This window comes from Bombus huntii, chromosome 8 (assembly GCF_024542735.1).
Source record: "Bombus huntii isolate Logan2020A chromosome 8, iyBomHunt1.1, whole genome shotgun sequence".
Taxonomy (NCBI): domain Eukaryota; kingdom Metazoa; phylum Arthropoda; class Insecta; order Hymenoptera; family Apidae; genus Bombus; species Bombus huntii.
The window spans coordinates 16,254,133-16,281,087 of NC_066245.1; the positions used below are offsets into that span (position 1 = coordinate 16,254,133).

General features: G+C 41.5%; 1 protein-coding gene across 2 annotated transcripts in view; it reads right to left on the reverse strand.

The window, feature by feature from the left end:
• The window catches only part of LOC126868415 (transcription factor AP-2-epsilon), a 201,251-nt gene extending 187,175 nt beyond the window's left edge, over window positions 1-14,076 (reverse strand). The window contains exons 1-2 of one of the 2 annotated variants that reach the window (XM_050623797.1): window positions 12,944-14,076; window positions 11,082-11,273 (exon numbers count right to left, since the gene is read on the reverse strand). Coding sequence is in view for 1 of the 2 variants with exons in the window: in XM_050623798.1 (XP_050479755.1) it covers window positions 11,082-11,117 (36 nt within the window). In the remaining variant the exon portion in view is untranslated. The remainder of the gene's footprint in view (window positions 1-11,081; window positions 11,274-12,943) is intronic. The other variant, XM_050623798.1, reaches the window with a different exon arrangement.
• Window positions 14,077-26,955: the final 12,879 nt, after the last annotated feature.

Genomic DNA, 26,955 nt, shown 5'->3' on the forward strand with positions numbered 1-26,955 from the left:
TTCTCAGCTCGCGAGGCATCTTGCAGATGGCTAATATGCAAATGAAGATCTAGATCGAAGATATTACCAAAAGCAAGAAGCATATAGATTTTATTACAGAAGAAACAATACGCTATTACAATAACGTTAATAATGAAATATTAAAACTTGTTAAAAAGTAGACGAAAACGATTCAATAGAAAGATACGAACATGTTAAATTTTCTCGGATAGCAACGTTAATTAACAGTTCGACCGCGATATGAGTTTGTTTAATGATATTGCACTGTGAGACTTTCGCGCATTATAAACGCGATATCCTTATGCGAAATGATGTTTTGGACACGCGTTGCGTTTATTTGCATTAGCTTTGCATGCAGATGCACCAGAAATACGCCTTGGGTATCGTAACGTATGGCGACTCACGTCAACCGCCAGAATGACAACATAAAGTGAAATAATATTCTGTTAGCATATCCTCGGGCATCGGCATTACGCGATATAGATCTTTACTTACGTTCAAATACATCGAATACATCATTAATCTACTAAAATAGATTAGGTTATTACTATCTTTTTTACTTTTCATTATTTTATACAGTAACTCTTGCTTCTATAAAAAATGCGCTCATTTAACGACAATTGCGCTAGTTTAACGATAATTGCGTAAGATATTACGAAGAAATCCATGTGCCGTATCGTTGCAAAGTGTGAGTTGACAAAAGGAAACTAGGGCTCTGGTCCCCATAATAAAAACGATCTATGATGATATTTTAATCTCTATTTTTATGTTCCCACAGATTATAGGCATCTTGGGTTACAACAAAAGCGAAATTAGCATGCTTTTACGATAAAATCTGTGCCTTCGTATCATTATCGAATTATGGCTCGCTGAAGATCGTAATCAAACTAAGATGATTCAGCTAGAAAAACGCCTACGTCGTGACGGTCGTTGCTTTTTAATTTTTATATTAAAAATGCACAAAATAAAACCTACTGAATATTAAATCAGTCGAAGGGAAAAAAATGGTTCAGCGATCTAGCACATTTAATGTTATTATAATTAATATGATGAAAGATACTGTCACATACATAGGTGATTTATACAGATGAAAAAATATATCTTCGTAACAGATGTACAAAGAAATATTTTTCGCTAAAGAAAAAATACAAAAAAAATAGTTAGTTAATTACGCAGACGAAAAATGTATATTCCAAATCAGAGGAAACACAGGTTTTCCTTTTAAGACCCTAATCGGTCAGGAGGTCTTCGAGTTCGGCACTTTAAAACGTGTATTCCTTCAATTTTCTAGTCGAGTAAGCGTTCGTTGAGGGCTCTTGTGTGTCTGGCAAAGCGTGCACTATCCTGTTACGCGATCTCTCCCAGCCCGCAATCAAAATTCAAATCACACTTTTACAGCCGAACATAAAATCAATATTCGCCCTTTGGACATGTCCCTAAATTCCATCGAAAACAAATCAATGCACTCCTCGGGTTTAAAGACGGGAGATATCGACAGGCGGATACTTTCAATATCTCTTGCGTCTATTTTCGTATATAAATTTGGAAATCGATTCTAGAATAAATGAAGATTAAATAACACAGGTATTTAATTGAAATTGTCCTGATCACTTATCATTCTGCGATATTGCAATAGGAGAGTTAAAAGTCGTTAAAAAAAATTTTAACGCAAGTAAGAAAATTACCTAGGCACAAGCTGATCCATCGAAAGCAAAATAAGCTATAAAGAGAACTCCGCGCGTACACGTTGTTACGTACCTGTCAACACGAAAAAATAGATCATCTGATGGCTGCAGAGTCCAAAGTGTAGCAAAACGAAAAGAAGCGTCTTAGGCATCCGGAATAGTGCTCTTATAAATGGTTTTTCTATATTGCCTCGTGTCTGGCTCACGTTGGACATGGACATGGGTTACCAGTTCATTTAAATAAGTTAAGGGTCTCGCTTAGTGCCTTAGCGGGTCCATTACAGCTGGGCAAAAGCGGCTAATTACCTGCCTGACGTGAGTTATAAACCCCTCTCCGGCCATCGCTCCTACCTTTGAATATTTTTAACCGGATCTTGATTTTTACAATGAAAACGTCCTCCTCCTCCCCATTTTTGCAACGTTCTTGACCTGACTTTATTATCGCTATAGGAACTTATTCGCGCTATTTGTATTCTACAGACTCGCCTATCTGTATCCACATGGCACTTATATCATTGCGTCGATAAGAGCTGATGAAAGTTAATTAATGTTACAAACGAGAGTACACGAACGTATCGTATCGAAGGCTGAAATGCACGAGACAGGATCGTTTAAACGTACATCGTTTCGAATCGACTCGTTTCGAGCGAGCTCGGGAGTTTCTGTTATTGGCTATGCGTTCTATGAAACGTGGTCCCGATTGAATACGAAAAATTAACTGTCCACGCGCGGACGTTCGTAAAACCGTATGTTGATGAAATTTCTTATCGAAGATAATTCACTGGCGATACGTGATATCTGATGTTATTCGTTGTCGATTATTTTATAACCGCCTTTCAGCGCGAGACCTTTATAATCGAATAGAATAGAGATGGAAACGAACCGACTCGATTACGAATGTTCGACATGCGACGTAATTCGAGAATGAAAATTGTCATCTCGAAACGTTGTCGTTGAATTTACGTTAGTTTTTTAACCAGCGTGCCGTGTTGAATCGAAACAATCACGTTCAACGACGAAAACTCGATTGAGATCGTGTACAAATGTTACATCGAACAAAAAAAGAGTAAAAAAAAAAAAAAACGTTGACGACGAATCGTTCTAAATCGCAGGATCAACTGTGTTTTGCGGCGCGATCGGTTAAACGAAAGGTTTTTTACCATTACCAGTCACGGCAATTTCTGACAGTCGAAATTTCGTAACAAACGATCGGGAAGGCGGTTCCTTTTGGACAGAAAATTAATCTAGTTTGTCATAACGTGGGCGGGTTAGTTCAAAGTGCCGCTAATGAGAAAAAGGCCGACCCGCGTCCTTCTTATTTGTCAATGGGATCATCGTGCCCATGAATCAAGTCAGGGAGATGTTCACTTGGGCTCTTGAACCGCATGGGTAGAAATTTTTCTTTTCTCTTTTTCGTGAGGAACGTACGACACAAAGTAGTTGCCATTTAACTAATTAACAGTTACAGAAATAATTAAAGATAGCCAACGCTTAAGTACGCAATGCCCTTGCAAAGAATGATGCACGTTAGAAGCGGAAGATTTTGCTAATTATACACCACGTGTTACATTTTTCTTTTCGCGGAGCAATTTGCAAAGGCTTTAGGCTAAAATTATCCTCACATATACTCGAATGTCGAGCTTGTTTAAATAATAAGAACTCGGAAATAGTAAAAATTTGATAATTTTCTTTGATAATTACTTAATTAATATGTTTTGCACTCTGTTTAAGAAAAATGATTTTTTTCTAGATATACCGATCTATCATCGAAATCAGTATCGATTATCCAGAATACCGAAGAACGTCACGCAGAACGGTTTCTACATTTTCTTTGGACCTGATACTTCAATTTTGCGTGCAGTGGCCCTAAAAAGCCCTGGGGGACTGGTTAGCTTTGGTTAGTGGTCGTGGAACGATGCGAACGACACGAACGGCTGACGAAATAGACAGACACTAGGGCGGAGGGAGTCTATTTCATGGTTAATTTGGCTAACTCGATTTCACCACCACCATTGCGACCAGCAACTACCACCCTCAAAAAACCAGGATCACTAAACTAGATATAGGGTAGATTCAATGGTCACCCTTCTACCGACGTGCAGTTCGCGAGTTCGTGGTCCATGAAAAACCTCGGAAATTCACCGTTACGATCGTTTCACCACTGGGAAATATTTAAATAATATTTCAAGTTTTTTTCTTCGACGAAGAAGAAAGTACGAAAGAAATTGTCGTCTAGAAAACGCCGTCAGATCATTTGCGTCTTAAACTCTTCTTTACCCTCGAATTATCCACAAAGCACCACAAAGCTACTCTGGATAAAATAAATTAGCAGTCACAACAATGAGAAACGCTGCGAGCAGTAACGAATGGATTGCAACAAATCACCGAAGAAGAGGAATAAAGTTTCTTTAATCTCAAGAGTTGAAAGATGGAAGAAAGAAAGGAGAAAAGTAGAAACAGAAGGAAAAAATCGAGGTGGCGAGCGCGAACGAGAAAGTCAATTGTAGTACGTGCTGTCTGTTAGATATGTATACAAGAAAAAGATAGAACGAAACAGGGCCAAGCAACGAACCGAGCAAAAGTATAATCTTTTGTTTCCGTGATACATAAGATGATAGCACAGACTGTGGCACTAGCCATCTTAAGTCCAGTTTTTCTGCAACGACGCGATGATCCTCCTCCACGAGCGTTAGAACACTTTTCTGACAAGCCGAACCGGGCCAGCATCGTCAACGTCGTGTCTACCGGCTCTCGCGAATGACAAAGGAAAGCATTCTCGGAGAAAAAATCTCGGGAAAAGTTGGAAGCAAATATTAGTTGAACACTGGACTAGTCATTATTTCTCTTTGTGCTTGCAAATGCTACTCGCTACGATGTCTTCCGCAAAAGGGCAGAACAAAGGAGCATGTCATCGTACAACCAACCCTGCCCTTCTCCCCTTTACTGCCTCAACGTTCACCTCCTTCCTTTTTCTCTCCTTTCACTTCGATGCACCACCTTTACCACCAACCACCCTATGCCACCTACTACCCACCTACTCTTCTATTTTCGCTCTCCTTCTCCAATCCCTTCCCGACTACTTTCGCTTCGCCCACTCTCCCCACTGTCCCTTCATCTCTTCCTCTCTCTTTTTTTATGTTCCAGTCTTAATTACTGGAAGCAGAACGGGTTAAAGACTAAAACACAAGCCGACGTCGCTTGACTGATCACGGCGCGTCGCGTCTGACGTCCGTGCCAAATGAAAACAGTCTAGAAAAATTATTATTGCGGAAGATATGTGACACCTTCTGACTTTTTTCTTCTGCCATTTTTCATCTAAATTCCTTAGATCATTCTCAATTTTTTAATTTTTAAGTAAGGAACGATTACCTTCGAGTCACCCTTTTACGAGTGATTCTGTTTTATTGTATTTGCAAAAAGTTTGAAAGTTTACGAGTCGTTGTACCATTGGAGATTTGCGTTATCTTATCATCATTTTTCACCGTGAACCACATTTTCACCTGACTCGCTTCGCTCATTTCGTTTCTCTAATAGTTTCTCGCGCTTACTCGAAAAGTCATGAAAGTTATCTCTGACGGAAGAATTGCAGTACACCGCGAAACGCGTGCAACTGAATTTGCCTTCTGCATTATACAGGAATGTGTCTCGTAACATGCTCGGTGTACATAAGCGCGCATGAACAAAGTGCCACAGCCCTTTGTACCCGATGGGGGTGACAATGGACCTCGTTCTCCGCATTGTCACTGGGTTAACCAACGTTTCCAAGGGGTATCACGGATGTTTGGCATCGCCGTGGCTCGGCCAACATCAGCTCATCATCTTTTATTCAACCCTTTGCGTGCGGCATGCTGCGTACGTGACTCGCCCGTGGAGCTGTAATTACTGAACATCAGCCGTTTTAGAGAATTCCGGTTCCGTTCTACATCGAAGTTTGAACGCTAACAAAGCGAGCTTAGTTTACACTACATGCCTGCCTGCCTCTCTCTCTCTCTCTCTCTTTCTCTTTCTCTCTCTCTCCCCTCTCTCTTTCTCTTTCTGACTCCCTGTTTCTCCTCTCGTGTTGCGTTCATACAGCATAAACAATAATTGAACAAATTCTATTCCAGTAGATCTCTGAGAGGTCTACACAGTTACATCGATCGTTATAAGGCATTCAGTTTAAGTATAAATTTCTGTAATCTATATATCTTATTGTGTAAAACATAGCAATAAAGCATCGATAATGAGAAAAGATATAATATCTATGCTTCGATGTTACTTAGTTAAACATTATCAATATATTATTCCACGTTCAAAATGACAGTTATGTCTGAATGGATTTTTTTTACACGTTAAAAATTCCTTCCAAAAGTTTTGGCAGCTGTACAATCTGCAAATCTTCGAGGCCGCGCAGCGGTAAACGTCAAACGGCGGAATGAAATCGAAATTCAATTTCTCGTCCCTCGTGATATCCGTTCGGTGCGCGAGAATCTCCCTCGTGAAACCATCATACGATTACGCTAATTCGGGTATCATTTATTTTTCGTTCACCCTTCCTTTTCTTTCTTACCCTCCATTACGTCGCTCGCCGCGCAAACGAGTCATCCAATCCCCACCTTCAACCCTCTCCTTTCCTGTACCTCGTGAGCTGCTCCATAGATCGAGCAACTTTGAAGTGCGCCGAGTTTTTGATGTAGCCACCAACTGTTCCTGTCTCGTTCACCATGCAAAGCAGTGAATCACGCATTAGGCTAAGATGAAGAGACAAATAATCGGAGTAATCGAGCGACCAATCTACGAGGCAATTGCTTACATCGCGATAGTGTTAAGCAAACAACTTTACTTTTCTGCGAGTTCAAATCCAAACAAAAGGGATATCGATCATACTGCGTTAATTGATATCGTTTTCGGACAATCTGGCAAACTTTATACATCTCGGATAATGCTGTTTAACAGGTGCTGGATCTTATATTCCATAACGATATAACGTCGGAGCTAACGCAATTCACCGAAAATTTTACAAATACTGAAAGTTGGCGAACTAATAACCTATTCGTTTCTGATATTTTGTAAACGATAATATATCTCAGAAAAATTCGGAGACGAAGTTTATTCGTTACTAAAATAGTTTACCAACGATTTAAAAATTAGAAAAATTATTAGGCAATATTTTAAAGTTAAAAATCAATCAATAAATGCTTTAATATTCGTTGCGACAGAGACAAGGCATCGAATGACTTTAAAACGAAGATACTAGTGTAATATCGTAGAATAGCTTTGATTGGAGATCGGCTGAAATTAGAAAACACCGTGTACGCCGTCTTTTTGTGGTTTGTTTACATCCAAGAGCGCCTAGTAACAGTGACGCGAGAAAAGATAAGCAGCGTCAGAACAGAAGTACGGTTTCATATTTCAAGGAGTGGCAATCGAGAGGCCAGAGTATGTGAGCCGAAAAGTGTGTGTGTGTGTGTGTGTGTGTGTGTGTGTGTGTGTGCAGGACCGAGCAGGAATGCATTGGCGAGGGTCAGAGTTGATCGAGACGTCGAAGCATAGAGTCGTTAGAATTGAGTTGCGAGTGTTGTCGAGTGTTAGAGTTGCTAGTGAGAGAGAGAGAGAGAGAGAGAGAGTTACCAAATAGTTGTCAAGTTATTTGTTGTAAATACGAGCGTTGCATTTAGTTTTCCTGTTAATCAAACATCGTTTCTCTGTCTAACTAATATCTGTATTTTCAATCCATTATTAATAAATTATAATTAATCGGACGAAATTACACCTTTAATATATTCCGATATTACACTAGTTACATGACTTTTCACAATACGAGGGGCAATTTATGTCGTACCTGTCACGCCATCAAAAGGATTGGAGGGAAATCGTAAAATTCGTCCGGACATTGTTCACTTAATCGAAGCCGAAGAACGCACTCTGTTCCCTACGACACAAGTCGTCGGTTTAACGCGCGGACACGAGCGCGAAAGTCGAGTGGATAGCGAAGACAAATATGCGGGGGACACGAAACCGCGCTTCAGCCTCTTAACTCATCTGATTCCAAGAGAAAGCACGTGCGTGTACGAATGCACGTGCGTGCACACGCGCCCGGCCACCTATATGAAATATTGCTCGTATGTTGTTCAGTGGACATACTGCTTGCTTTGGTGGTTTCCCTATCCTTTACGCCGGTTCGATCGGGGAAGATTGGTGGAAATCGCAGAGGACGGATGGACAAACAAACGGGGACAAAGATAAAACGCGATAAAGGTGAAAGTAAGAGAGAAAGAGTAACAAATCCAACACGTGGGACCGAAGTATTAATTCCACGTTCGATGCACCCCCTGTTATTTCAAGCAAAGACACAAGCCGACGCTTGCCTTTGCCACGCGTACGCATCATACTTTATTGGAAAATGTGTAAATACTATGCTGCCCTCTCTTTAGGTTCTTCCTTCTTTTTCCTATATTTTTATCTTGTTTTTGACACGCGCTGTTTTACTCATTTTGAACATTGGGCTCTACTTGCAAGTAAATACAAAATGCAATGACATTTGTTTCAAAAATTCATGTTTAAGAGAAAAGAGTTATCAATTACTAATTACATATATCGTGTACAATATGCTGTTTGGAATTTATTAATACAGAATTATTCGTTAAACGCAATATCTCGTTAAACGTATTACGCGATATAATTCTCTTTTTGTGGTAAGATCACGAAATCGATTGAAATGTAGAGTAGAGATTTCAAACATCTGACATGCAGATATAATAAGAATCACAAACTACAGAATCTTTAATATTAAAATGATAATTCGAGCGTTATGTTTACGAAAATGGAACCTGGCTAAACGTTGAAAAACGAATTCTAATTGTGTATTCTCCGGACCGGAAGAGGCGGCTACGATGCCAAAACTACCGTCTTTTAGGCAAGCTAGGTAAAGCTAGTGAAGTTCTCTAACAATATAATTCGATATGGATTGAGTCTGCCTAAACGTGTTTCCGTTATCCGCTATGGTTGAGGCCTTACATTTCCTGCCGTCGCTATATGATTTCCGTGACTACCGAAGGGGAATCTTGATACCCGCCATACTGTGTCGAATATGTTTCGACGATTACCGATGTTTTTCACTACACGAATGACCTTTTTTAGGTTTCCCTGCAATCCTATTAACTTTTTACCGTCGAGAGAAATTTCTTCTAAACGAAAGTCTGATGTGTACGATTAATTTTTCATGACCACCTCTGATTCGATAGCAGCTGATTTACTCCGAAACTGCTCATTTTGGCAACTTTCTTCACAGGGTTAATTGTTTTTAAGTGTTCACCATTATAATTGACTAATTTACCTTCAAAATTACACCAAAGAACATTTACCTTAAATTATAAAATGTATCTTAATATCCATTAATCCTCATATAAGAAAATGTCAACAATGGACTTTGTAATTAAAATAATTAAATTTCATAGTACAAATCTATCTAATCATTGTCACGCATAACAGCTAAGAAGCTGCTTCGATCCAACTTACTCTCTAAAGCAAATATCCAATTTAACAATGTGACAAAATTAAAACAACGCTACTCCTAATCCCATGAAACAACAGATCCAAGATGAACCTGAGCTCGACAATCGCTGGTTGAATATTGCCTAATTTACGCTCATCTCTGCACACGGCGTCGTTTTTCAGCAGGCGTAATCGCGCAAACTCGTTCCCCACATCGCATACAGAATGTCGGGACGCGAATCGAGCGTCGCTAATTTGCCTCGATAATGACTGCAACTACAGCGGAGAATTAACCGGCGAAAAGGGAGCCGAGTTGCCGCGGCTCGATCCGTATCTGTCGCCTGGTTGGCTGCTTTATGAATGGGGAGGAACCTCGGTGATCGTCGCGCGATCACGGAAGAAGATTGATCTGTCCCCGGTGATCTGCGACGTTTATTAGGAATGCCCGAGGTAACAGGCTGCACCGGCTCGTTTCGTCCGACTGAGCGTTCAACACGATCCACGAGTTCTCTTTTATGGTAATAGCTCGAAATCGGGGCACGCGACCGACGATCTTAAAAATCCTGTTCAGAGTCGGATATCTATTCAAGTGGCGTTCTTTTACAGAAAGTGAATTCCGTCTGCATTTCGGAGAAATCGAGTGCTAGATTTGATTAAACGAATTTTACGGGACTTTATTTAATCTTACGAATTGAAAATTAACAGGATGCAAACTACTAAGTAGTCTAAACGAGGAGTTGGTTTGCCCCTTCTCGTGAAACACGAAATTTTTTATCAAAAAGCCTGTGGATCGCAGGAAGCTCGTAAATGAAAATTTAAATTGTAGCAAATTGATGTTTTTACTTTTACATACGTTTGGCTTGTGTGTCTAATATTGGTCCTGTTTTATTTGTGGTATATCTGTTGCGTTGTTCAGCATATTTATCACGCGATATATACATTTATACGGTGTACAAATATTAATAGCAAAACTTCAAATGAAGCTCGAGTAATTAAAAAGACGGATATATATATATAGAGTAATATTGACAGATAATTCCGGACTAAAAGCTACTCCTATTTCAGTTCATTGAATAACTGACCATCCGTTATAACATAATCACATTGTTTGAGAAAATTATGTATATTACAGGTTTCATCAAATTTTATCGCGCAACAATAGTATACATATTATACAAGACGCATTTAGCGCCCTTATCTGAGCTATTAAACATTCGATCTCAATTGCAGCGAACAGAAACTGAATATTACTTGCGAAACGCGTCCGCGTACTAGACATTTTATACTAGCATTTTCAACACGCCAGTGATTTCTAACAACGCAAATTCATCGCGTGCACAACTCGGCACCCATAAAAGCAATCTATTCGTCAACAAATATTTACCATCTAAATTATTGCACTTTCCACGAATTAAGCGACACAGCTTCGCGCGTTACCTCTGTTCGTCATACAACTACGTATTTACACGATGTAATTGCATTTACATATAATCCCAACCGACTTTTATACGCCACAATTCGTCAAGCATTTCTCTTAACTTTTGCACAGTTAACGCGTGCCGAAAAAGCCGAATTAATTGAGCCACTCGAATCGTTCGACTATTCTCCATTGTAGGAGGAACATTGTACAGACTGTGCCAGTAATAACAAAACGATCGTGGGAACAATTACCAGTAGTCACACTTTTCCATGAATGGGTATTATAACGATCTTTGATAGAAAGTATTCTACTATCTGCAAAATAGAATCTAAAAAGATACGAATGGCAATATACTTTAGCAATTAGTGTATGGTACTTTATGTGTACAAGAATTATCAATTTGCTTTGTAAGAATGTAACAATAGATTTTTTACCGTTCCGTTACTTCTGTTGTAGCTTGCGTTTCGATGAAAACGCAAGTGAAAATTGAAATTGACACTTACCTGCCAGGCATTGGAGTCCAGAGCGAGATAAGACATATTGTTGTTAGTGTCCTCCGTGATTGAGAAAATATTGTAGATCCTCAGAACCCGTTGCCAGTTGGCACTTCGTCAATATGAAAGTTCTCACTCACGTCCCGAGCTGATTCGTAGGCGGCATCTTCCGTCGGTGGCCTCCACAACGTGAAAAATGTCCTGCAAACATATTTGATAAGAATTTTATTATATACAGTTGGAAACACAGGATCGATTAATAGAAAAAAGGTAGAAAAGAAATTTTTATGAATTTCCATAGTATAATAACATTGTGAGAACTACGATGTAGAATAGGTACTAAAAAGAAGGAAACATACCTATACATATCTCAGAATAATTGATTACACTGATTCTATCTTTAAAGCTTAAAATACTATAATTGCTTACGTGGCCGTTTACATCATTATCCATTCGTTTAATATTTCTTCTATTGTGCCATATTGTATTACTACGGTTTTCGTTCTTATTTTCATTTGTTCATTACTATATTTCAAGAGACAATAAAAGAAATTTCATTTATACAGAAACAAATGAACAAAGACAAACAATTCATATATGTGAGCATCCTACGATTGAAAGCATTAAATTTCAGATAAACCTAATAGATTACATTTAGGTAATATTTACTTCAACGAAAATAAATTTTTATAGCAAACAATTCAAACTAATGGAAATGTCGCCAATTTTAACCGAACAATGCAATGTTTATGCGGAAGTGGTTCTTCACTACAAACTTAACATGTTTTGAAATGAAATGAATTTCGCTGAAATGAACGAGGACGATTATATGTAACAACTCCGAATGTGTTAATAATGATATGTATGCATTTATCTCTATACGGCAACAATGCTAAAAGCTCGAACGTTATAATCGGCGTTTATAATAAAGCATGATGATGCATTCTCGAATTTTCCAACAAATCTACCGAAACAAGTATTCGAAAAAATCAAAGAACAATACAGGCGTACGAAGATAATAGAGAGTTTGGTGGAATGTAAGAGAAAACATATAAACAGCGTGAATAGAAGCCGAATTCAGAAACGGGCGATTAAGATAAATACGAAGGCACGGACAAGAAGAAAACTGAAAGTTGTTCGAAAAAATGTGAATTATACTGTCGTCGTTTCAAATCCCCCGGGCGCTCCGTCAACGGATAGAGAACTTAGTTAAGCAAAGTTAAATACGGCTCCCCGAGGTGGCACGACCACTTTTTAATTGTAAACACTTTCACGAAACGAAAAGATAACTCGAGTTATCCCGGTACACGGTGATTTCGTAAGTCGATATTGCTCTGCTATTCGACAAAAAATACATAATTTCGTTATTTAAATTATTTATTATATCGCTATATTCAAGGTGATGATTCGATTAATACATGCTCATGGTCGCCAATAGTTTAATGGTACTTATCGTGTAGATATTACGATTATAATTAGGCGTAATCAGCACTTGAAAGTACGAATTATGTAAATTTCACTTTTTAACATGACGGTTCCATATTAAGTACCTTGGAATGATAAATCAGGAATTTAACGAGGGCTTGATACGAACGACATAAAAATTATGTAAATAAATGTCCTTATTATTGAGTCTAGATTATAGAGTTCTTATGATTAGAGTTCTTAAACTGGAGCGAGTCACGAAATTGATTTAGAACTCCTCAATATATCGATCAATTACACAAAAACAGCATCGGGTCTTCTTTCATTGAAAACGGAACAAGCTTACGTAACCTATACTCGTTGGCAGATAACCTTAAATGTCACGTAACCGGAGAAAGAAATCACGAAAAGCAGTAAAACAGAATAGAAAACTCTCACGTACTCACCACAAATTTCTTGGAATAAATTAACAGATTGTCCACGCCGAAACACACCAAAATTAGTCCCATACGATTGAAATCACAGCGACACAGCGTCGTTCGTTCCAGACGTTTTTTGAGCGCGAAAACGGAGTAACGCCACACGTCACGAGGGGTCGTTCGAAGAAAAACACTCGATACGTGGTTTGATTCGCGCTTAGAATCGCGTAAACAAGATTACAAAATTACAACTCCTCTCACTCGTGTCAGTAGCCCCGCGAGGATCCACTGTGAAACACAAGGAAAGCGTGTGCGTCGCGACGCGACTCCAAACGTAACTATAATGTGTTTGCTGGTGTTAAAACGTCGTCGCGTTTCCAAAGATTTTTTTGTCCTATTCGTGAAAGGACGACACGGTAAACGGTTTTCAGGTTAACTTTTAACGAGAAAATCAATTCGATCTCTCTTTCTTTTCGGTTGGCCTATTGTTTTCGAATATACGCACTCGCGCACGCTTACTCACATACACGATCAAGGCCCGGTAACCTAATCCTCGGCTAGATTAGCAAGGGCTAATTCGAAATGCAACCCGCGTCTTCCTCTCTTTCTCATCGACTTCTCGATCCCCTTCTTGCCCTCTCTTTTACTCGCCTCCCCTCTCCCTACCTTTCGCCTTTTCTTGTGCGATATTGTTTCGTCCTTCGACTCGTGCCTCTCTCCTTCCCTCTCTTTCTCGCTCCTTCTTTCCGTTCTCCCTCTACCTTCCTTTCTCACTCTCTCTTTATTTCTCTCTGTCGCTCTCACACCCTCGCTGTGACTACTTAGACGATGGCTCGTATAATCGGCAGACACTACGATACCATTTGGCAGTACGAGGACACGAAATTTTGTGGATACTAATAGAAGACAGTGGCCCGTGTGCCGCGATATAAAGACGCGTGGACGAGAACGAGGATGGAAACGACGACGAGCGCGACGATACACGACAGGAAGGAAGAAAGTGACTTTTGTACGTTGTACCTCCCCCGGTGTGTGTTGCCACCGCACGTGGCGCGTCGCGACGTCGCACTGCGCTTGAGGCAAGAGAGGCGCCGCGGCGCCCCCCAACTCCTCTCGACAGCCACCCTTAGTAAACCACGATCCCTACCTCCTCATCCTCCCTTTCGCTTCGTCAGCCCGCCCGCCCGCACCTGCGGCGCGTCCACCACCAACCTTCCCCTACTCGTTGCACCCCACGGGGGTGTGGTGCCTCCGCCTCCAGTCACATGACGGACCCTGCGCGGCCTCCCTACTGTACGCAGCTGCCGGCGGGGATAGCCTAACCTAACCTACATGATTGCGCGATATAACCTATACGAGCGCGCTTCGTTTAACGCGCCGAGCTTCGTCAACCGACCTACCGATCGCGTATCCTCTTCTCTGCTCTCGATTTCACAATTTTCTCTTCCTGTATTTACATTGGTCAATAAACTCGTGTCACTGTATTCAAATTATATATTAAAATATCGCAGCAGAGACTTCTACGAAACAAGACCATATTTAGAAGCAGAAACTTAAAAAAAATGCGCTGTAATATTCGAGTGGTGTTGAAATTAGGATGTCTACAGATATGTATTCGCATACGAATTAACAGTGAAAAGAGAAAAGGGAGGAGGTGAAAGAGATCCAAAATAAAACGAACGTACAAGATCGAATACGCGATCGACGCGTATTCCTGGTTGTCGCGTAGACGATGCGTACGTGTATGCGTGTGCGTGACGAGGACAGAGGGCTGGTTTCCGCACACCACACCCTCCGCACCTCTAATCCTAGAACGAACTGTATGACTGTATGACGCCAATACATTTGTACGGCGTAATACGAAAAGGACGACGAATGCTTAGCATCGTCTGCGCATGACCGATCGATGCCCCTTCCTCTTCTACAATCATCCCTCCTGACGAGCGACTACTACGCTACTACTGTACGTAGCCCGACTTCGTATCACCCCACCATCCTGTCCCCAGCGAACTGGGACTACCACGCTACAGCCCCTTTCTTCGTACAGCCCTGCTGTCGCTACCTCTACTGCCCATCCCACTACATGCTTTTACCCCCGGTTCTAGAATGAGAGAAAGATCAAGGGAAGGGTGCAAACCGAAGGAGTAAAAGCGGCGGAGCGCGGAGGAGTGAAGTGAAGAAGAACACGTCAAGACGAGGCTTCTGTTTTTCCCTCTGGAGATTTCGGCAGGTCTTCACGCCGTCGCTGTTTCTGTTCTCATTTTCTTCGTCCCTTGTCTTTTTACCCTGTATCTACTTCTGACTTTATGCCGTTCCATGCGCACTCCCGTTGCATTCTTCTTTCTCTAGCCAATGTCACGAATACCATGAATCTTGGGTTCGACGGATCTCCCGGATAGTGGTTCCTTTCTCTACAAACTCGTAAGAAATCAATTCTCTGCGATTTTTACAATGGTAATGCTAAATCGATTTCTGTTCAACATGTTATGAATTTCAGCGTTACCAGCAATGTTTTCGATCGGAGAAAGTAGCGTAACATCCGGAAAGACATTGCGAATAAGGCAAACAATCAGTCATTGCGATCAATAATAAACCAAACCACGGAAGATATATTAACCGTTATTCGTAGCGTTTTTGTATTTTAAAATCCCATAGAAAAGTGATTACCTTCGTGAAGAAGCCACGATACACGTCACAACGTGCCTCCAGTTACCCTGATCGAACTCGAAACTCGCGCAAGAGGTCAAACCGTCCATCTTCTTGCCGGAGAGCGGCGCACCACGCCTATGTTAAATCGTGACTCGATCGAGGAGGAGGAAGCACCGGTGTTATATTAGCGCCCAGGAACAACCTGATGCGATCCTTCGGGGTATCCACGATGGTTCGTGAATAGCCCGTAGAGAAAGAAGCGAGAAATGCAAGATCGACAAACAACGGATCGGCGTTGCGCAATTAACGAGACCAACCGATTGAACTCGAACTCGAAGCAACATCGAGTGGGTCGACCGGGTCAAATCGAGTCGAGTACCTTCGTAGAGTCGTCACTGGCTTGGCATAGCACCATAGATGTTCGATATCTCGAGCGTAGTTGTGTTGCTCTACGAACAATGCGCACTATGCAGACACCGAACCAATACGATATGCAAACTCCTCGACAAGGAGGATGTTCAAAGGAAGGGAATTAAAGTTCTCGTCGTCCCTGTATCTACCTATCAGTGGCCGCCAGTTGTCCGGCCTCTTCCTCGCTCGAGAGCATGAATTAACGTCCAGTGCGAGTAGAATGTCAAATGAGGTTCGGTTATTATGGTGTTTAAGTTATGTTTTTTCCTTATGTTTCCCGAATCGATGAGTAAGCTTTTTTAAAGTCGCAGAGGATGCGATTAAGGGTGCAGAGCGAACAGAATTCTGAGAAATTGGCTACTACAGCAAGAAAACACGTTTGCGTGTAAAAACGTAGTAATGAATGAAAGGCGGAAAGCGAAAGGGCGCGTGGAATGTTGCTAATGATAGTTGTAAACGAGAATGGGAAGAGATTACTCCAAAGAGGAGGGAAGAAACACTTGATACACCTTGTAATATGAACCTAATCATAATGCGAGGAAGACAAATTTGATTTTGAATTATGGAAATGTTAAGTACTTCCCAGATTTCAAAGTTGCAAATATTCCAGAGAATATTGGTAATAGTTGGTAATAGTGGTAAGATGACGTAAATGCGTGTGTATCGCAGTAAGACTATGGATTCGAAAAAAAACCATATACTACGACCTATAGTGATCATACTTGATGCAGATTCTTTTGTATTTAATTTTCCCCGCCTAACGCTATTCACGACGAAAGCCATTAAGAGATTAGCTTACCTCGTTGAACAACGTACGTACGGTCAAAGACAGAATCTTTCCTGTAACCAAACTTCAACAACTAACCGAGAAGTCACTCTCTAAGAAATCTACTATAATCCACTTTGTTCCAGAACATATCACATTATAACGCCATAACTTGCTCGTGTGATGCAATTTAACTACTACATCATTACTCCCAAAGTTAAGCTGGTGTAAGTTAGAAATTACTAGTTAAATTGCATATATCCATGCAAGAGCCGAGAGCGCTGTGTAATCTGCCCATGTGTTTATCTATCGGTAGGTAGTCTGGCATATACTGTGGCCCCTCTCCATCATCGAGATGGTCACGGAGACCATCTTACCCTAATTACCTAATAATCCGAAGCGATGACCTAACTTTGGCCGTGTCTAAGTGGTTTCCGCGTCGCAGCAAGTTGAATGATGTGTCTATAACTCTGGCAAATTCTAATAGACATACTCGAAACGCGTATAAACTTGATTACTCTGTAATATCCATCTTTTCCTCTCTAACAAATAAATATTGATATTAGCATTCTCACGATGTTTAAGCGAAATACTTGATAAAACAATTTCTCCGTAAATTCATTTGTTTAATGGAAATGTGATTCGAACAGTTTCATAAATCATAATTTTTCCTTTTACATATAGTCTTCTATAACGGATAGCGACAAATTTATTTGATTAAATTTATACTTTTCATATTTTTAAGCAAAAATATTTCACAGCACATTTAAACACAAATCTTTCATTGATCGTTCGATTTATTGTACAATAACATTTGGAATGAGCTAAAAAATAACGAATTTCACACATAGCATTACATGCGTTAGTGTAACAAACTCAACCTGACATGATTCCATTTTCCATCCGAGTTTCTCTTTTACAACAGTCTTTTTCGCGTAAACATCTTTATACGCGAACGAAAGATCCCGATTGGTTGAACGACAGAATCAATAGATCCCGGATGATCCGTCTACTGCCATAAACAGATCCTTCGAAATCGATACTGATCCCTATTGATCATGAGGACCGCAAACGCGACGCGTCCTCCATGTATATCCTTTCACGTTTCACGAACAGCTCGAGGCTGTCAGGCGCTACCGCCGTCAGGACCATAAAAATGTGCGTATCTGGAGCTGATTTTTCTGAAAACATTCGTGCATCTTGAAAGCCCACTGAATAACCTCCTATCCTTTTTTCCTCCGCGGGCGGTGAAGAGCTTGTTGACTTAAGCGCGTGGCAAATTTCGTCTTTTCAAACGTTTTTCTTCCTCGAATACGGCTCGTTACCCCACGCTACTTCGAAGATTACACCCACGAAATGATTCCAGGCTGCATCACATTGTTCCGGTCTTTTTGTAAACTCTTTTTCTTCTTTTTTAATACTGAATTTCTTTTTAAATTGAGATTATTTAAAGACAATCATATAAACGAATGTTTAAATGTTTACTACACTATGTCAATAAACATCCTGTTAAAGAATGAGTGAAGCGTTCACGGTTGAACGGGATTGATTCAAAGGTAACGGTAACTTATGCGATAAGACTGACACAAATTACATAGTAAATTTATGAAAAATTTTTGCAATTATCATTTCTTTCGATGATTTTATATTACAAGAAATTGTCTTTTGATCGTGATTTCCGACAAGTACAAATATGACGAAAACATAATAAATACGATTAAGCAATAGTAATTTATTCCATTAAATATCCGATACTTTTTTCCGGTCCTTGCACGTTCAATTTCGACGGTAGACTTTGAGATAAGAGACTGGAAGTCGAACTTTCGTAATTACAATAAACAAGTCTCGGTTGCCACGGCAAAACGCCCCGCTACAAAGTACAAACGCCTCACGGTAATGGCATGCAAATTGTTGGTTTACCTAACGTCTGGACTCCGTGGGTTCGGTTGAAATGTGATTTCTTACTACTTTGAATCCGAACGGGGTTTACCGCCCTTTGAAGCCCCACGATATTTTTGTAAGAGGGTTCGCGTTTCAGCGCGAATGGAATATCGAGCACGATATTATCGCGGATTTCTTTCCATCGTGATGGAGATCGTATTTTTTTCTCTAGAATTGAGAGAAACAATTTATTTCTAGAAAGTGAAAATATCAATTCAGGTATTGTTAATATTCCAGGACGTCCAGAATTTTAGATTCACTTTTAAATGTAACTTAACAAATTATTAAGCGTTTCACGCTATTGCAAAACTTTAACTATTACTGTTCAACGATATTTCTTCACTTAATAAAGAAATAAAAGGATAATCGATTACTGTATTACGTATTGCACTTTACATATATCGATATCGTTCTAGCCAATTAGATAACAACCGCTCTTCCAGTAAAAAGATACACACTGAGTATCCATAAAATTACAATATAGGTACAATTAACTGTTCCAGCAACATCCTTCGAGTGCAACTCAAGTCCTCGTAATTTTTCGTCGAATACTCGACCAAGGAAAGTTGATATCTTCCATCCTCCAGGAAAATTTCTCGACCGCGACGTTTTGAATAACAATATGTTCCACTGTCGAAACCACAAGTCTCGCAGCATCTCGATCCTCGATAGACCGAAGCGTCCCGAAATTAGCGCTCATCCGTGCGAGGTAAAACACGGAAAGACGTATGCATATAAGAATAGGTACTTGTGTTCCTATAAGTAGGGTGATTCTAATAACAGTATGCCAAGCCACTCGTTCCACTATGAGCGACGTTCTGTCGGTTCTCGTGGCTACGCCGAATCGCCCGCAGCGTGGCGTGATCCAGTAGCATTTGAAAACGGCACACGACTCGATACTTCGACCGTAGTCTTTGCATCTTACGCGAGGAATAAAGTCCAACGGTGGTGCGCGATTTGTGCCATTATCCGGTGGATTCTAATAAGCGCGTGTCAATTCTTGTTGGAGCGAAGCTCCGACGCAGGATCTGGTAGCATAGCAGGCCCTGTGCTTATGGAGAAGCGTTCAGCCTATGGCGTGGCGTGCTCGAGTAGCGTTTGAAAACGAGCCCAGTGACCGGTGCGGCATACTTCTGCACGAATTCCATGCTGAACATTGTCGGTAGGTAAGCACGTCGTGGAGCACGTTACGCCGGTGCACAGGCTACAGCTCTTAATTCGCGATAAAACATTGGTTCGGTCCTTATTGAACATTCAACAGTGCACCTACGGCGCGAACACAAGCCAGACATCCTCTCCCCTTGCGATGGAATTTCTACGAGACATACGCGGGATGCAGGCTAAAAGCTTGTTCGGATTGGTTCGAGGTCGAAGAAAGCGGCAACGGGTGTGCAAACCAGACAAAAGAAACCACCATGAAGAACATACGAGCGTCGTTGCGACCACCGAGCCACGCTACGGAGTATGTTCGAGAGTACGTTTTGTGTTCCTTCGAAGCCTGTACGGCTCGTGCAGGGTTGCGCGACTAAGTGACGCATTAGCATAATTGCCTGTAGAAGGAAGCGATTTTTCCGCAGCGCGATCTTTCGTTCTTCTGGTGAAACGACCAAGAGGAGAAAAACAGCAATCCCGGAGGCTGCCTTGAGGAACGTTTAATATCCGCGTTATTGCCGACGTCGTGCGTTCATTACGCTTCCGTTACAATTAAACATAAAGGTATATATCATATGATCAAGAGGTAAAATTTATCGATAACGGGCTCTTCAGTTGCAATCTCGTTTCGTTTGTACGGCAACCCGCCCACTGATCGTATACATATGTATATCGTTACCACATATGTATATGTACCGAGTATGTACATGCGACGGATTCCTCGGAAACGCGAGCGTCCTGCACAAAGAAGAAGAGAAACAAGAAGAAGGAGAAAAGTCGAAGAAAGAGCGGCAGAGAAGAAAAGATTCGGGTCAGAGTCCTGGTACGGAGAACTCTGGAGAGAACCGGAGACTTTATCATCGCGCTCGGTCGCTCGCCTCTCTCATTAGTTGGCTGGCACGCCGCCCCCGGGGCCGGCCTGTGCGTGAGTTTAATCTGTGCGCGAAGCGAAGAGCGCGTGTATGCGTGAACTCACCGCTCGTCCTCGCTTAACGCGCGTCCGTCCCGTCGTGATGCCGCGCGCGTTTGCTCTCGCACACGAGGTCGTGTTTTCTCCGACACACGGTGTGCGCCGTTCGCCGCGCATTACAAACTTCGTAGACGCTCCGTTTGGCGTGTGCGTGCGGACGAGCGCGCGAGACTGGAGATGCAGCGTGGGCGGCGCGCACGCTACGGCATTCCGGAGCTGGCCCGGCAGCGGCACGAAACCGCGTAATATGGGAATGCGTGGAGGCTTGATTTTAAGTGGAGAGAACAAATATTCCTCCTTATACGCGTTGGCTAGACCTCAATTATCATGGAATCCCGACGGAGGGAGCCGAATAAATTCGAGGTTAGAACCGGGGACCTGCCAGAAATTCGCCGATCGGACACTGGGAAAAGATCCTTCGTAGAGAAGCTACGAGGTTAGAGGGATTTCACGCGATAAACGATCTTCCTTGGTTCTTTCGTTGCCCTTTCACCTCTAAAGAATTCTACGGGTCTAAAGAATGGGTCAATTCTTTTCTTATGGTTATTCTACGTTGCTACATTTTCTTTCCAGTAATTATACTCGTTTTACTATCTGCGCTATAAAAATCGACAACATCAACCTCTGTGTACCGATTTTCGTATATGTTACAAATTCCGTGATACACGGAATGCTCCTCTTAAAATCTGGGAGTATCTTGAAACGATCGAAACATGTATTTTCATACACCAGCCACCCTCCGAGTCGCAATCGAGCGGGAAACGGCGGCGTTATTCGGAGAGCCAGTGACAACTTAAGAAAGGAAATCGTCCCCTGTCTCGTCGTGCACGATTCAGCGCGATTCTATCGGCGAAGGGATTCCTCGATGAGACAAGGGAAAGAAGAGGGATGGAAAGAGAGAAGAATGCATTCGTCATTACGCGGCTACGTGACGATCAAAAGGAGGCCTGCGGTATTTACAGCGAACAGGCACGATCGCGGCTACCCGATCGATCGTTCCGCTCTGTCGCAGGAACCCCAACCGAGCGTCGAGCAATTCTCGTTCTTCAAACAACGCCAATATGTTGGTTCGTGGGTCACTGCTTTGGCACGAAACTCGTACACACATGTTCGTGGCGGTGAGGGAAGAAACGGAGGGAAAGTGGAATGGGTCAGGGGCAGCGAGGAGCAAGGGAGTAGCGTCGTCTGTCGGGTATAGGGTGAAATTTAGTGCGGAATATAAGGGACCCTCCCGAGCTTGGCCTAAGGCGGGGTTTACAGCCCTCCTTGTGAATCTGGCCGTGTGCGCATACATTTTCAAAACTCACTTCGATCCACCAGGTTGGAAGGGATCGCATTGTCGGAGACAATTCTCTATCTTTTCCCTCTATCCCACCCCTGTTCCCTCCTCCACCCCTCTGTTCCGTGGCTGGCTTCTTCTTCCTTTTCACACGGGGCAGAGCCACGCGTCCGACCAACGGATACGAACCCGGCTTTCTCCAGAACTTGCCCCCTTTTCCGTTGGGTCGTCCGCGAAGAAAGGGATGCACCAACTCCTCCCAGTTTTCTGCCCTTTACACCACTTGGCGGCGACGCGTCCGACGGCCCAATTAAACTTTTAGTGCTCGCTTAACGCGTCGTCTTCTCTGCTCAACCTCGCGGCACCGTGTTAACCGTCGAAAGTAAAGCCGCAACATGGTGCGAAGCGATCATTTTTTGCCAACGATAATCGAACTTTAAACGCGTTGATTTATTTATTTATCAACCGTGTGGAAAGTAGAATTTTTATAAAAGATGGTTTGTATAAAACTAAAAATAAGTACGCCGAAATGAAAGGTGATTATTTTTAAATAAATCAACTATTCGACGGAAAATATCTGTAGAAAACTAAACGAATTGCACGATTGATGCTATTTGCATTTTTTCCCATGAAATGAGAACGAACGTAGAAATAAAGTACAATATTATTTCATTGTTAAAGTAAATAAATGTATGACAAATGCGTTGTAATTAAATTTGCTCAAATGCGCGTTTTATTCAACGATCAAACATCATCGATACAATTGTATAGTCGGAATTACTCTTCAATAACGATTCAATATTTTCAATGCTTAAAGCAAAGTGACGGAAAATAGAAAATAATATACACGAGAAATCGTGTCGAGGTTTATTTTGTTAACGTTACATTATTTATACACATTCGTGCGTATATTTTCTTTCTGCGATTCGGCAATAAACGGTTGGTGAATTTAGTACTGAACAATTTTTAATGGTTGATTCCTGCGCACCCGTGATTTGGTATGAATCATTGATAATATTAATAGACGGCAATATGTCTAACGAACAATTTTCGGAGCAACGCGGGATCGCAAAACTGATAAATAAAAAAAAGAGAAAAATAAAAAAAGTGAAAAAAATAAATAAAACCAACAGCTTCGAAAGTTATTTAACGTGCTAATTGCTCGGGCCACTTTATTTTATAGCGGACCCGTGGAAAATATAGATTCTGTAGTTAACGTATTGAATTTCCGTGAATGTCGAGTGAATAAATGAAAATTCATGAGTAATCGCCGCCTCAGGCTGAATATTTTCGATCACCGCCAACAAACCGGGTCTCGCTCTTAAATCGTAGTCTTAAAAACATCATACCATTGTCCAAATATTATAAGAGGAATTATTTCATGGTTTGTTGCTACATTCCTATTCTTTGGCGAATTTAGAAAGAAAACTTTGGGCTGTTGAACTTTCACTTTTACTTTTGAACCACAGATCGTGCATATCTAAAAATATGAAAACTTATGCGAATATTAAAAGCAATTCTTTTATTTTCCTAAATGAATCATGGCACTATCTGGAAAGCATTGTTGTTTTGTTACTCGACTTTTCAATTCATAACTATTATACTCGTGTTCTACTTCTTTATCTATTCAGAATATAAAAAAGCTATGTCTACTCTCGAAAAGAAAGAAAAGAAACTTTATCCGAACGATTTCCAACAAAATGGCTCTGTATATTTTGCAAGATACTTGAAATTATCTGGATGATGGAAGCGAAGGTTACAGCTAATCACGTAGCATGCGTGTAAGATTCCGAATTCCTAACTTATACAGGGATACTCTGTTTATCGGTTGACGTAGACAACGTGACGTCATTACAGCCGACCAGCTCGCACGAAAGCAAAAATTACGAGTCGAAAGAAAAATTATGACGGGGCTCACCCAGCGCGATCACGCGCACGTGGACGTGTACGCACGAGTTAAATCCTCTTGCTTCGCTGTTACAGTCGCAATCCTCTTTTCATTTCTCTTCGGTTTTCGTCCCTCATCCAGTCGATCTTCACCCTCCTTTTCCAGCTTCCCCAAAAGCATATTTCTCCTCTTGCCGTACGAGAAGTCGCGTTACCTGTGCGTATACTGATCTCGGGCTCGTGCACATCCTCGCCTCGTGTCTTCTCTCTCTTCTTCTGGTGGTGTGCTTGTACCCGAGATATATATATATATTTTAGCGGCGCTCGAGCGCCCCGCGGGCGGTCCCCGAAAGTTTGCCGATTTAAGGATCAGGAGGAACATAAATTGAAAGTAATGGCTTGGTGTGTACGTGTCAGGTCGGATGTCGACGTGCATCGGGGCCGGATGACCGGCTGCCTCTCGCTGCGGCGGTTCTGACCCGACGGTGCAAACGTTGTCCTATCACGAAAGCCTCGCTCCTTTTTTGCTTACCATCGAACTTTTTCAGAGGAGCCGACGTAGTGTGTACCGTTCTACTACACCGATGTGTACTGTCCTATCTGGTCAGACAGACTGCCAAACACGCTGCGTACTAATCCTGCGCGTGCTACGATCGCTACGCACGGCAGCTTGTAAAACAACATGGTACTTTGGTGTATACGCCATGCAGGTTGAACCCGAATGGGGCCACGTTCAGAAACTGGGAGCGAAGGAAGAGAAGAGGAAAAAGGAAGCACAAGAAAGAGAAAAAGGACACAATCCCTGTGTGTGCACGTGATAGGGATAGGGACAGAGAAAAGGAGACAACGAGAGAGATGAGAGGAACGTTCGTAGCCGTGGGCACGATAAGGTGTCTCGAGCCCCGGGTGGTGGCCAACCACCTACTGGGAGTTAAGAACTCTAAATTACGCGTGGACATGGGTTTATGTCTTCATCGGTTACAGCCAACGACCGGTCTCCGTGGAACTGACGTTCCGGTTATTCCCGGAGCTTTATTATTATATATTTCTCGCTTTTCCCCCGTTGCTCGTGTATAAATTGCTGGTCTGCGCGCAACGAAAAACAGGAGAAAAAGAAAAAAGGAGAGCAGGCAGCGAAAAAAGAAATGAAAAGAGGGAGACGAATAAGCGGTTCATAGTTGATATTGGATATGCGGGGGACCGGAGTCAAGTCGGACGTTCAACGAGAAATTAACCATGGCCTCTTCCATGCACCGCTTTTTAGCCCGTTGCTAATTAACAGGAATCGCAGAGTATGGGTTAATTAATTATTTTCGAACTCGTCGGTGTACCCGCTGTATCCAGTTTGTTTTCGTTTACGTTTCATACATTTTAATCGATGAAAATCGAGATGAACTTTTTTCCAGCACAATCGAACTTTATAAGGTATAAATCGTGAAAATTGTTTTTCCACGATGTTCTGAAACAATTTTAATCGATCAAGCGAAATATCATGCACGTTGATTGACGCGGGTTTCGGTTTTTAAATAAAATGTTAAATATATAATACTCGACTATTGCAACGCGTGCACTATCGGTACTCGTTATAGCACATGAAACGATACAGAAGCCAGGACTGTCGAAAACCATGCGACTTTCTTATGGGGAAACGCCTTTAACATAACCTAATATCCTAACGCAGTTCAGTCATTTCCTGGTGGCCATATAGCCGTCCCTAAAGCGAGTCCCCGGGGAGAATTTTGTCAAAGGATCTTTATTCTACGCGGACGTATAATACACCATTGCGCCTCGAGCGAAAGGGAAACGTGATACGTGAGTGTCACACCGCAAAAATTTCGATTACGCATGAACGCGTTGAGAAAGATCGCCACCGACCTATTTCTTTCTGTAACGTAGTTTGTTGCGTCAAAAAATTCTAATTACAAACTCGACAAGATCTCGCGTGCGAAAGCCTGTAATTATTTACTACATTTTTCTCGTATATCCAGGAGGTGCTCCACATAGAGCATTTCTTTAGAAAAACGTGAAAAATCAGTTAACAGTGTCGCAGGTTGCGAATAACGCAAAACCGTGTTTTCTTTTCAAATATAAGACACCACTCAGAAATCTATACTTCATGAAAAGATAATGTCAGATCAAAATAATATTATAAGTACAGAACGTAAATTGTAATAAAAAAAAGGAATATCCTATTTCTCGATTCATTCACAAACACTATTGTCTAGACAGCTATCCAGCCCAAAAATTTAACCACTCTGAAAACATCTCAAAGCGATTCAACTGAAAATGATAGCCGGTCAAATGAATTTTCCATACTTTCAGTTTCATATCGTTATATTGTTTATATGTATCGCGTCGAAAAACCATACATATCATCGTCAATACATCGGTGATTTCTTAATCATCTCTAGTTTTTTGCTGTTTGCAATTTGACAGATGAGTCCAGGAGTTCGTAGCAATCTGACGAACGCAGACGCACACATGATTGGCCGGATGCGACCATGCAGTTCGACTCCAGTTTTAAATATTGAAAACGTCAGGGCTTTGAAGCAACAGCCGACAGACTGCCGCGGACAGGAAAGCTCGCGTTTTGTTTGATGTTCAGAGTATTTTCAGAAATTTCAACATCGTACATCGCCCGAAAATCCTACCATCGATCGATCGAAATCGCGATTGGAAATTGACGGCGACCGTATTTCCTCGCGGACAAGTACCGCGGGATGCATCCGGTGATATTTTAATAGCTGCTTAGCTAAAAAGTTCGACGCTCGTGTCACCGGTATGTGTCAATGCATACTTGATGAAACCCTATAATATAATCATATTGGTTCATAAATATGTACGTATTAATATAATACCTAACTAAATTAATAATAATGCTATAGTAATAAACTATTATTAAATAATATTTTCTATTAGAAATAGTGAGTATATAATACATTTAATGCTATATAATACCATGTAGTACATTTAAATGAAATAAA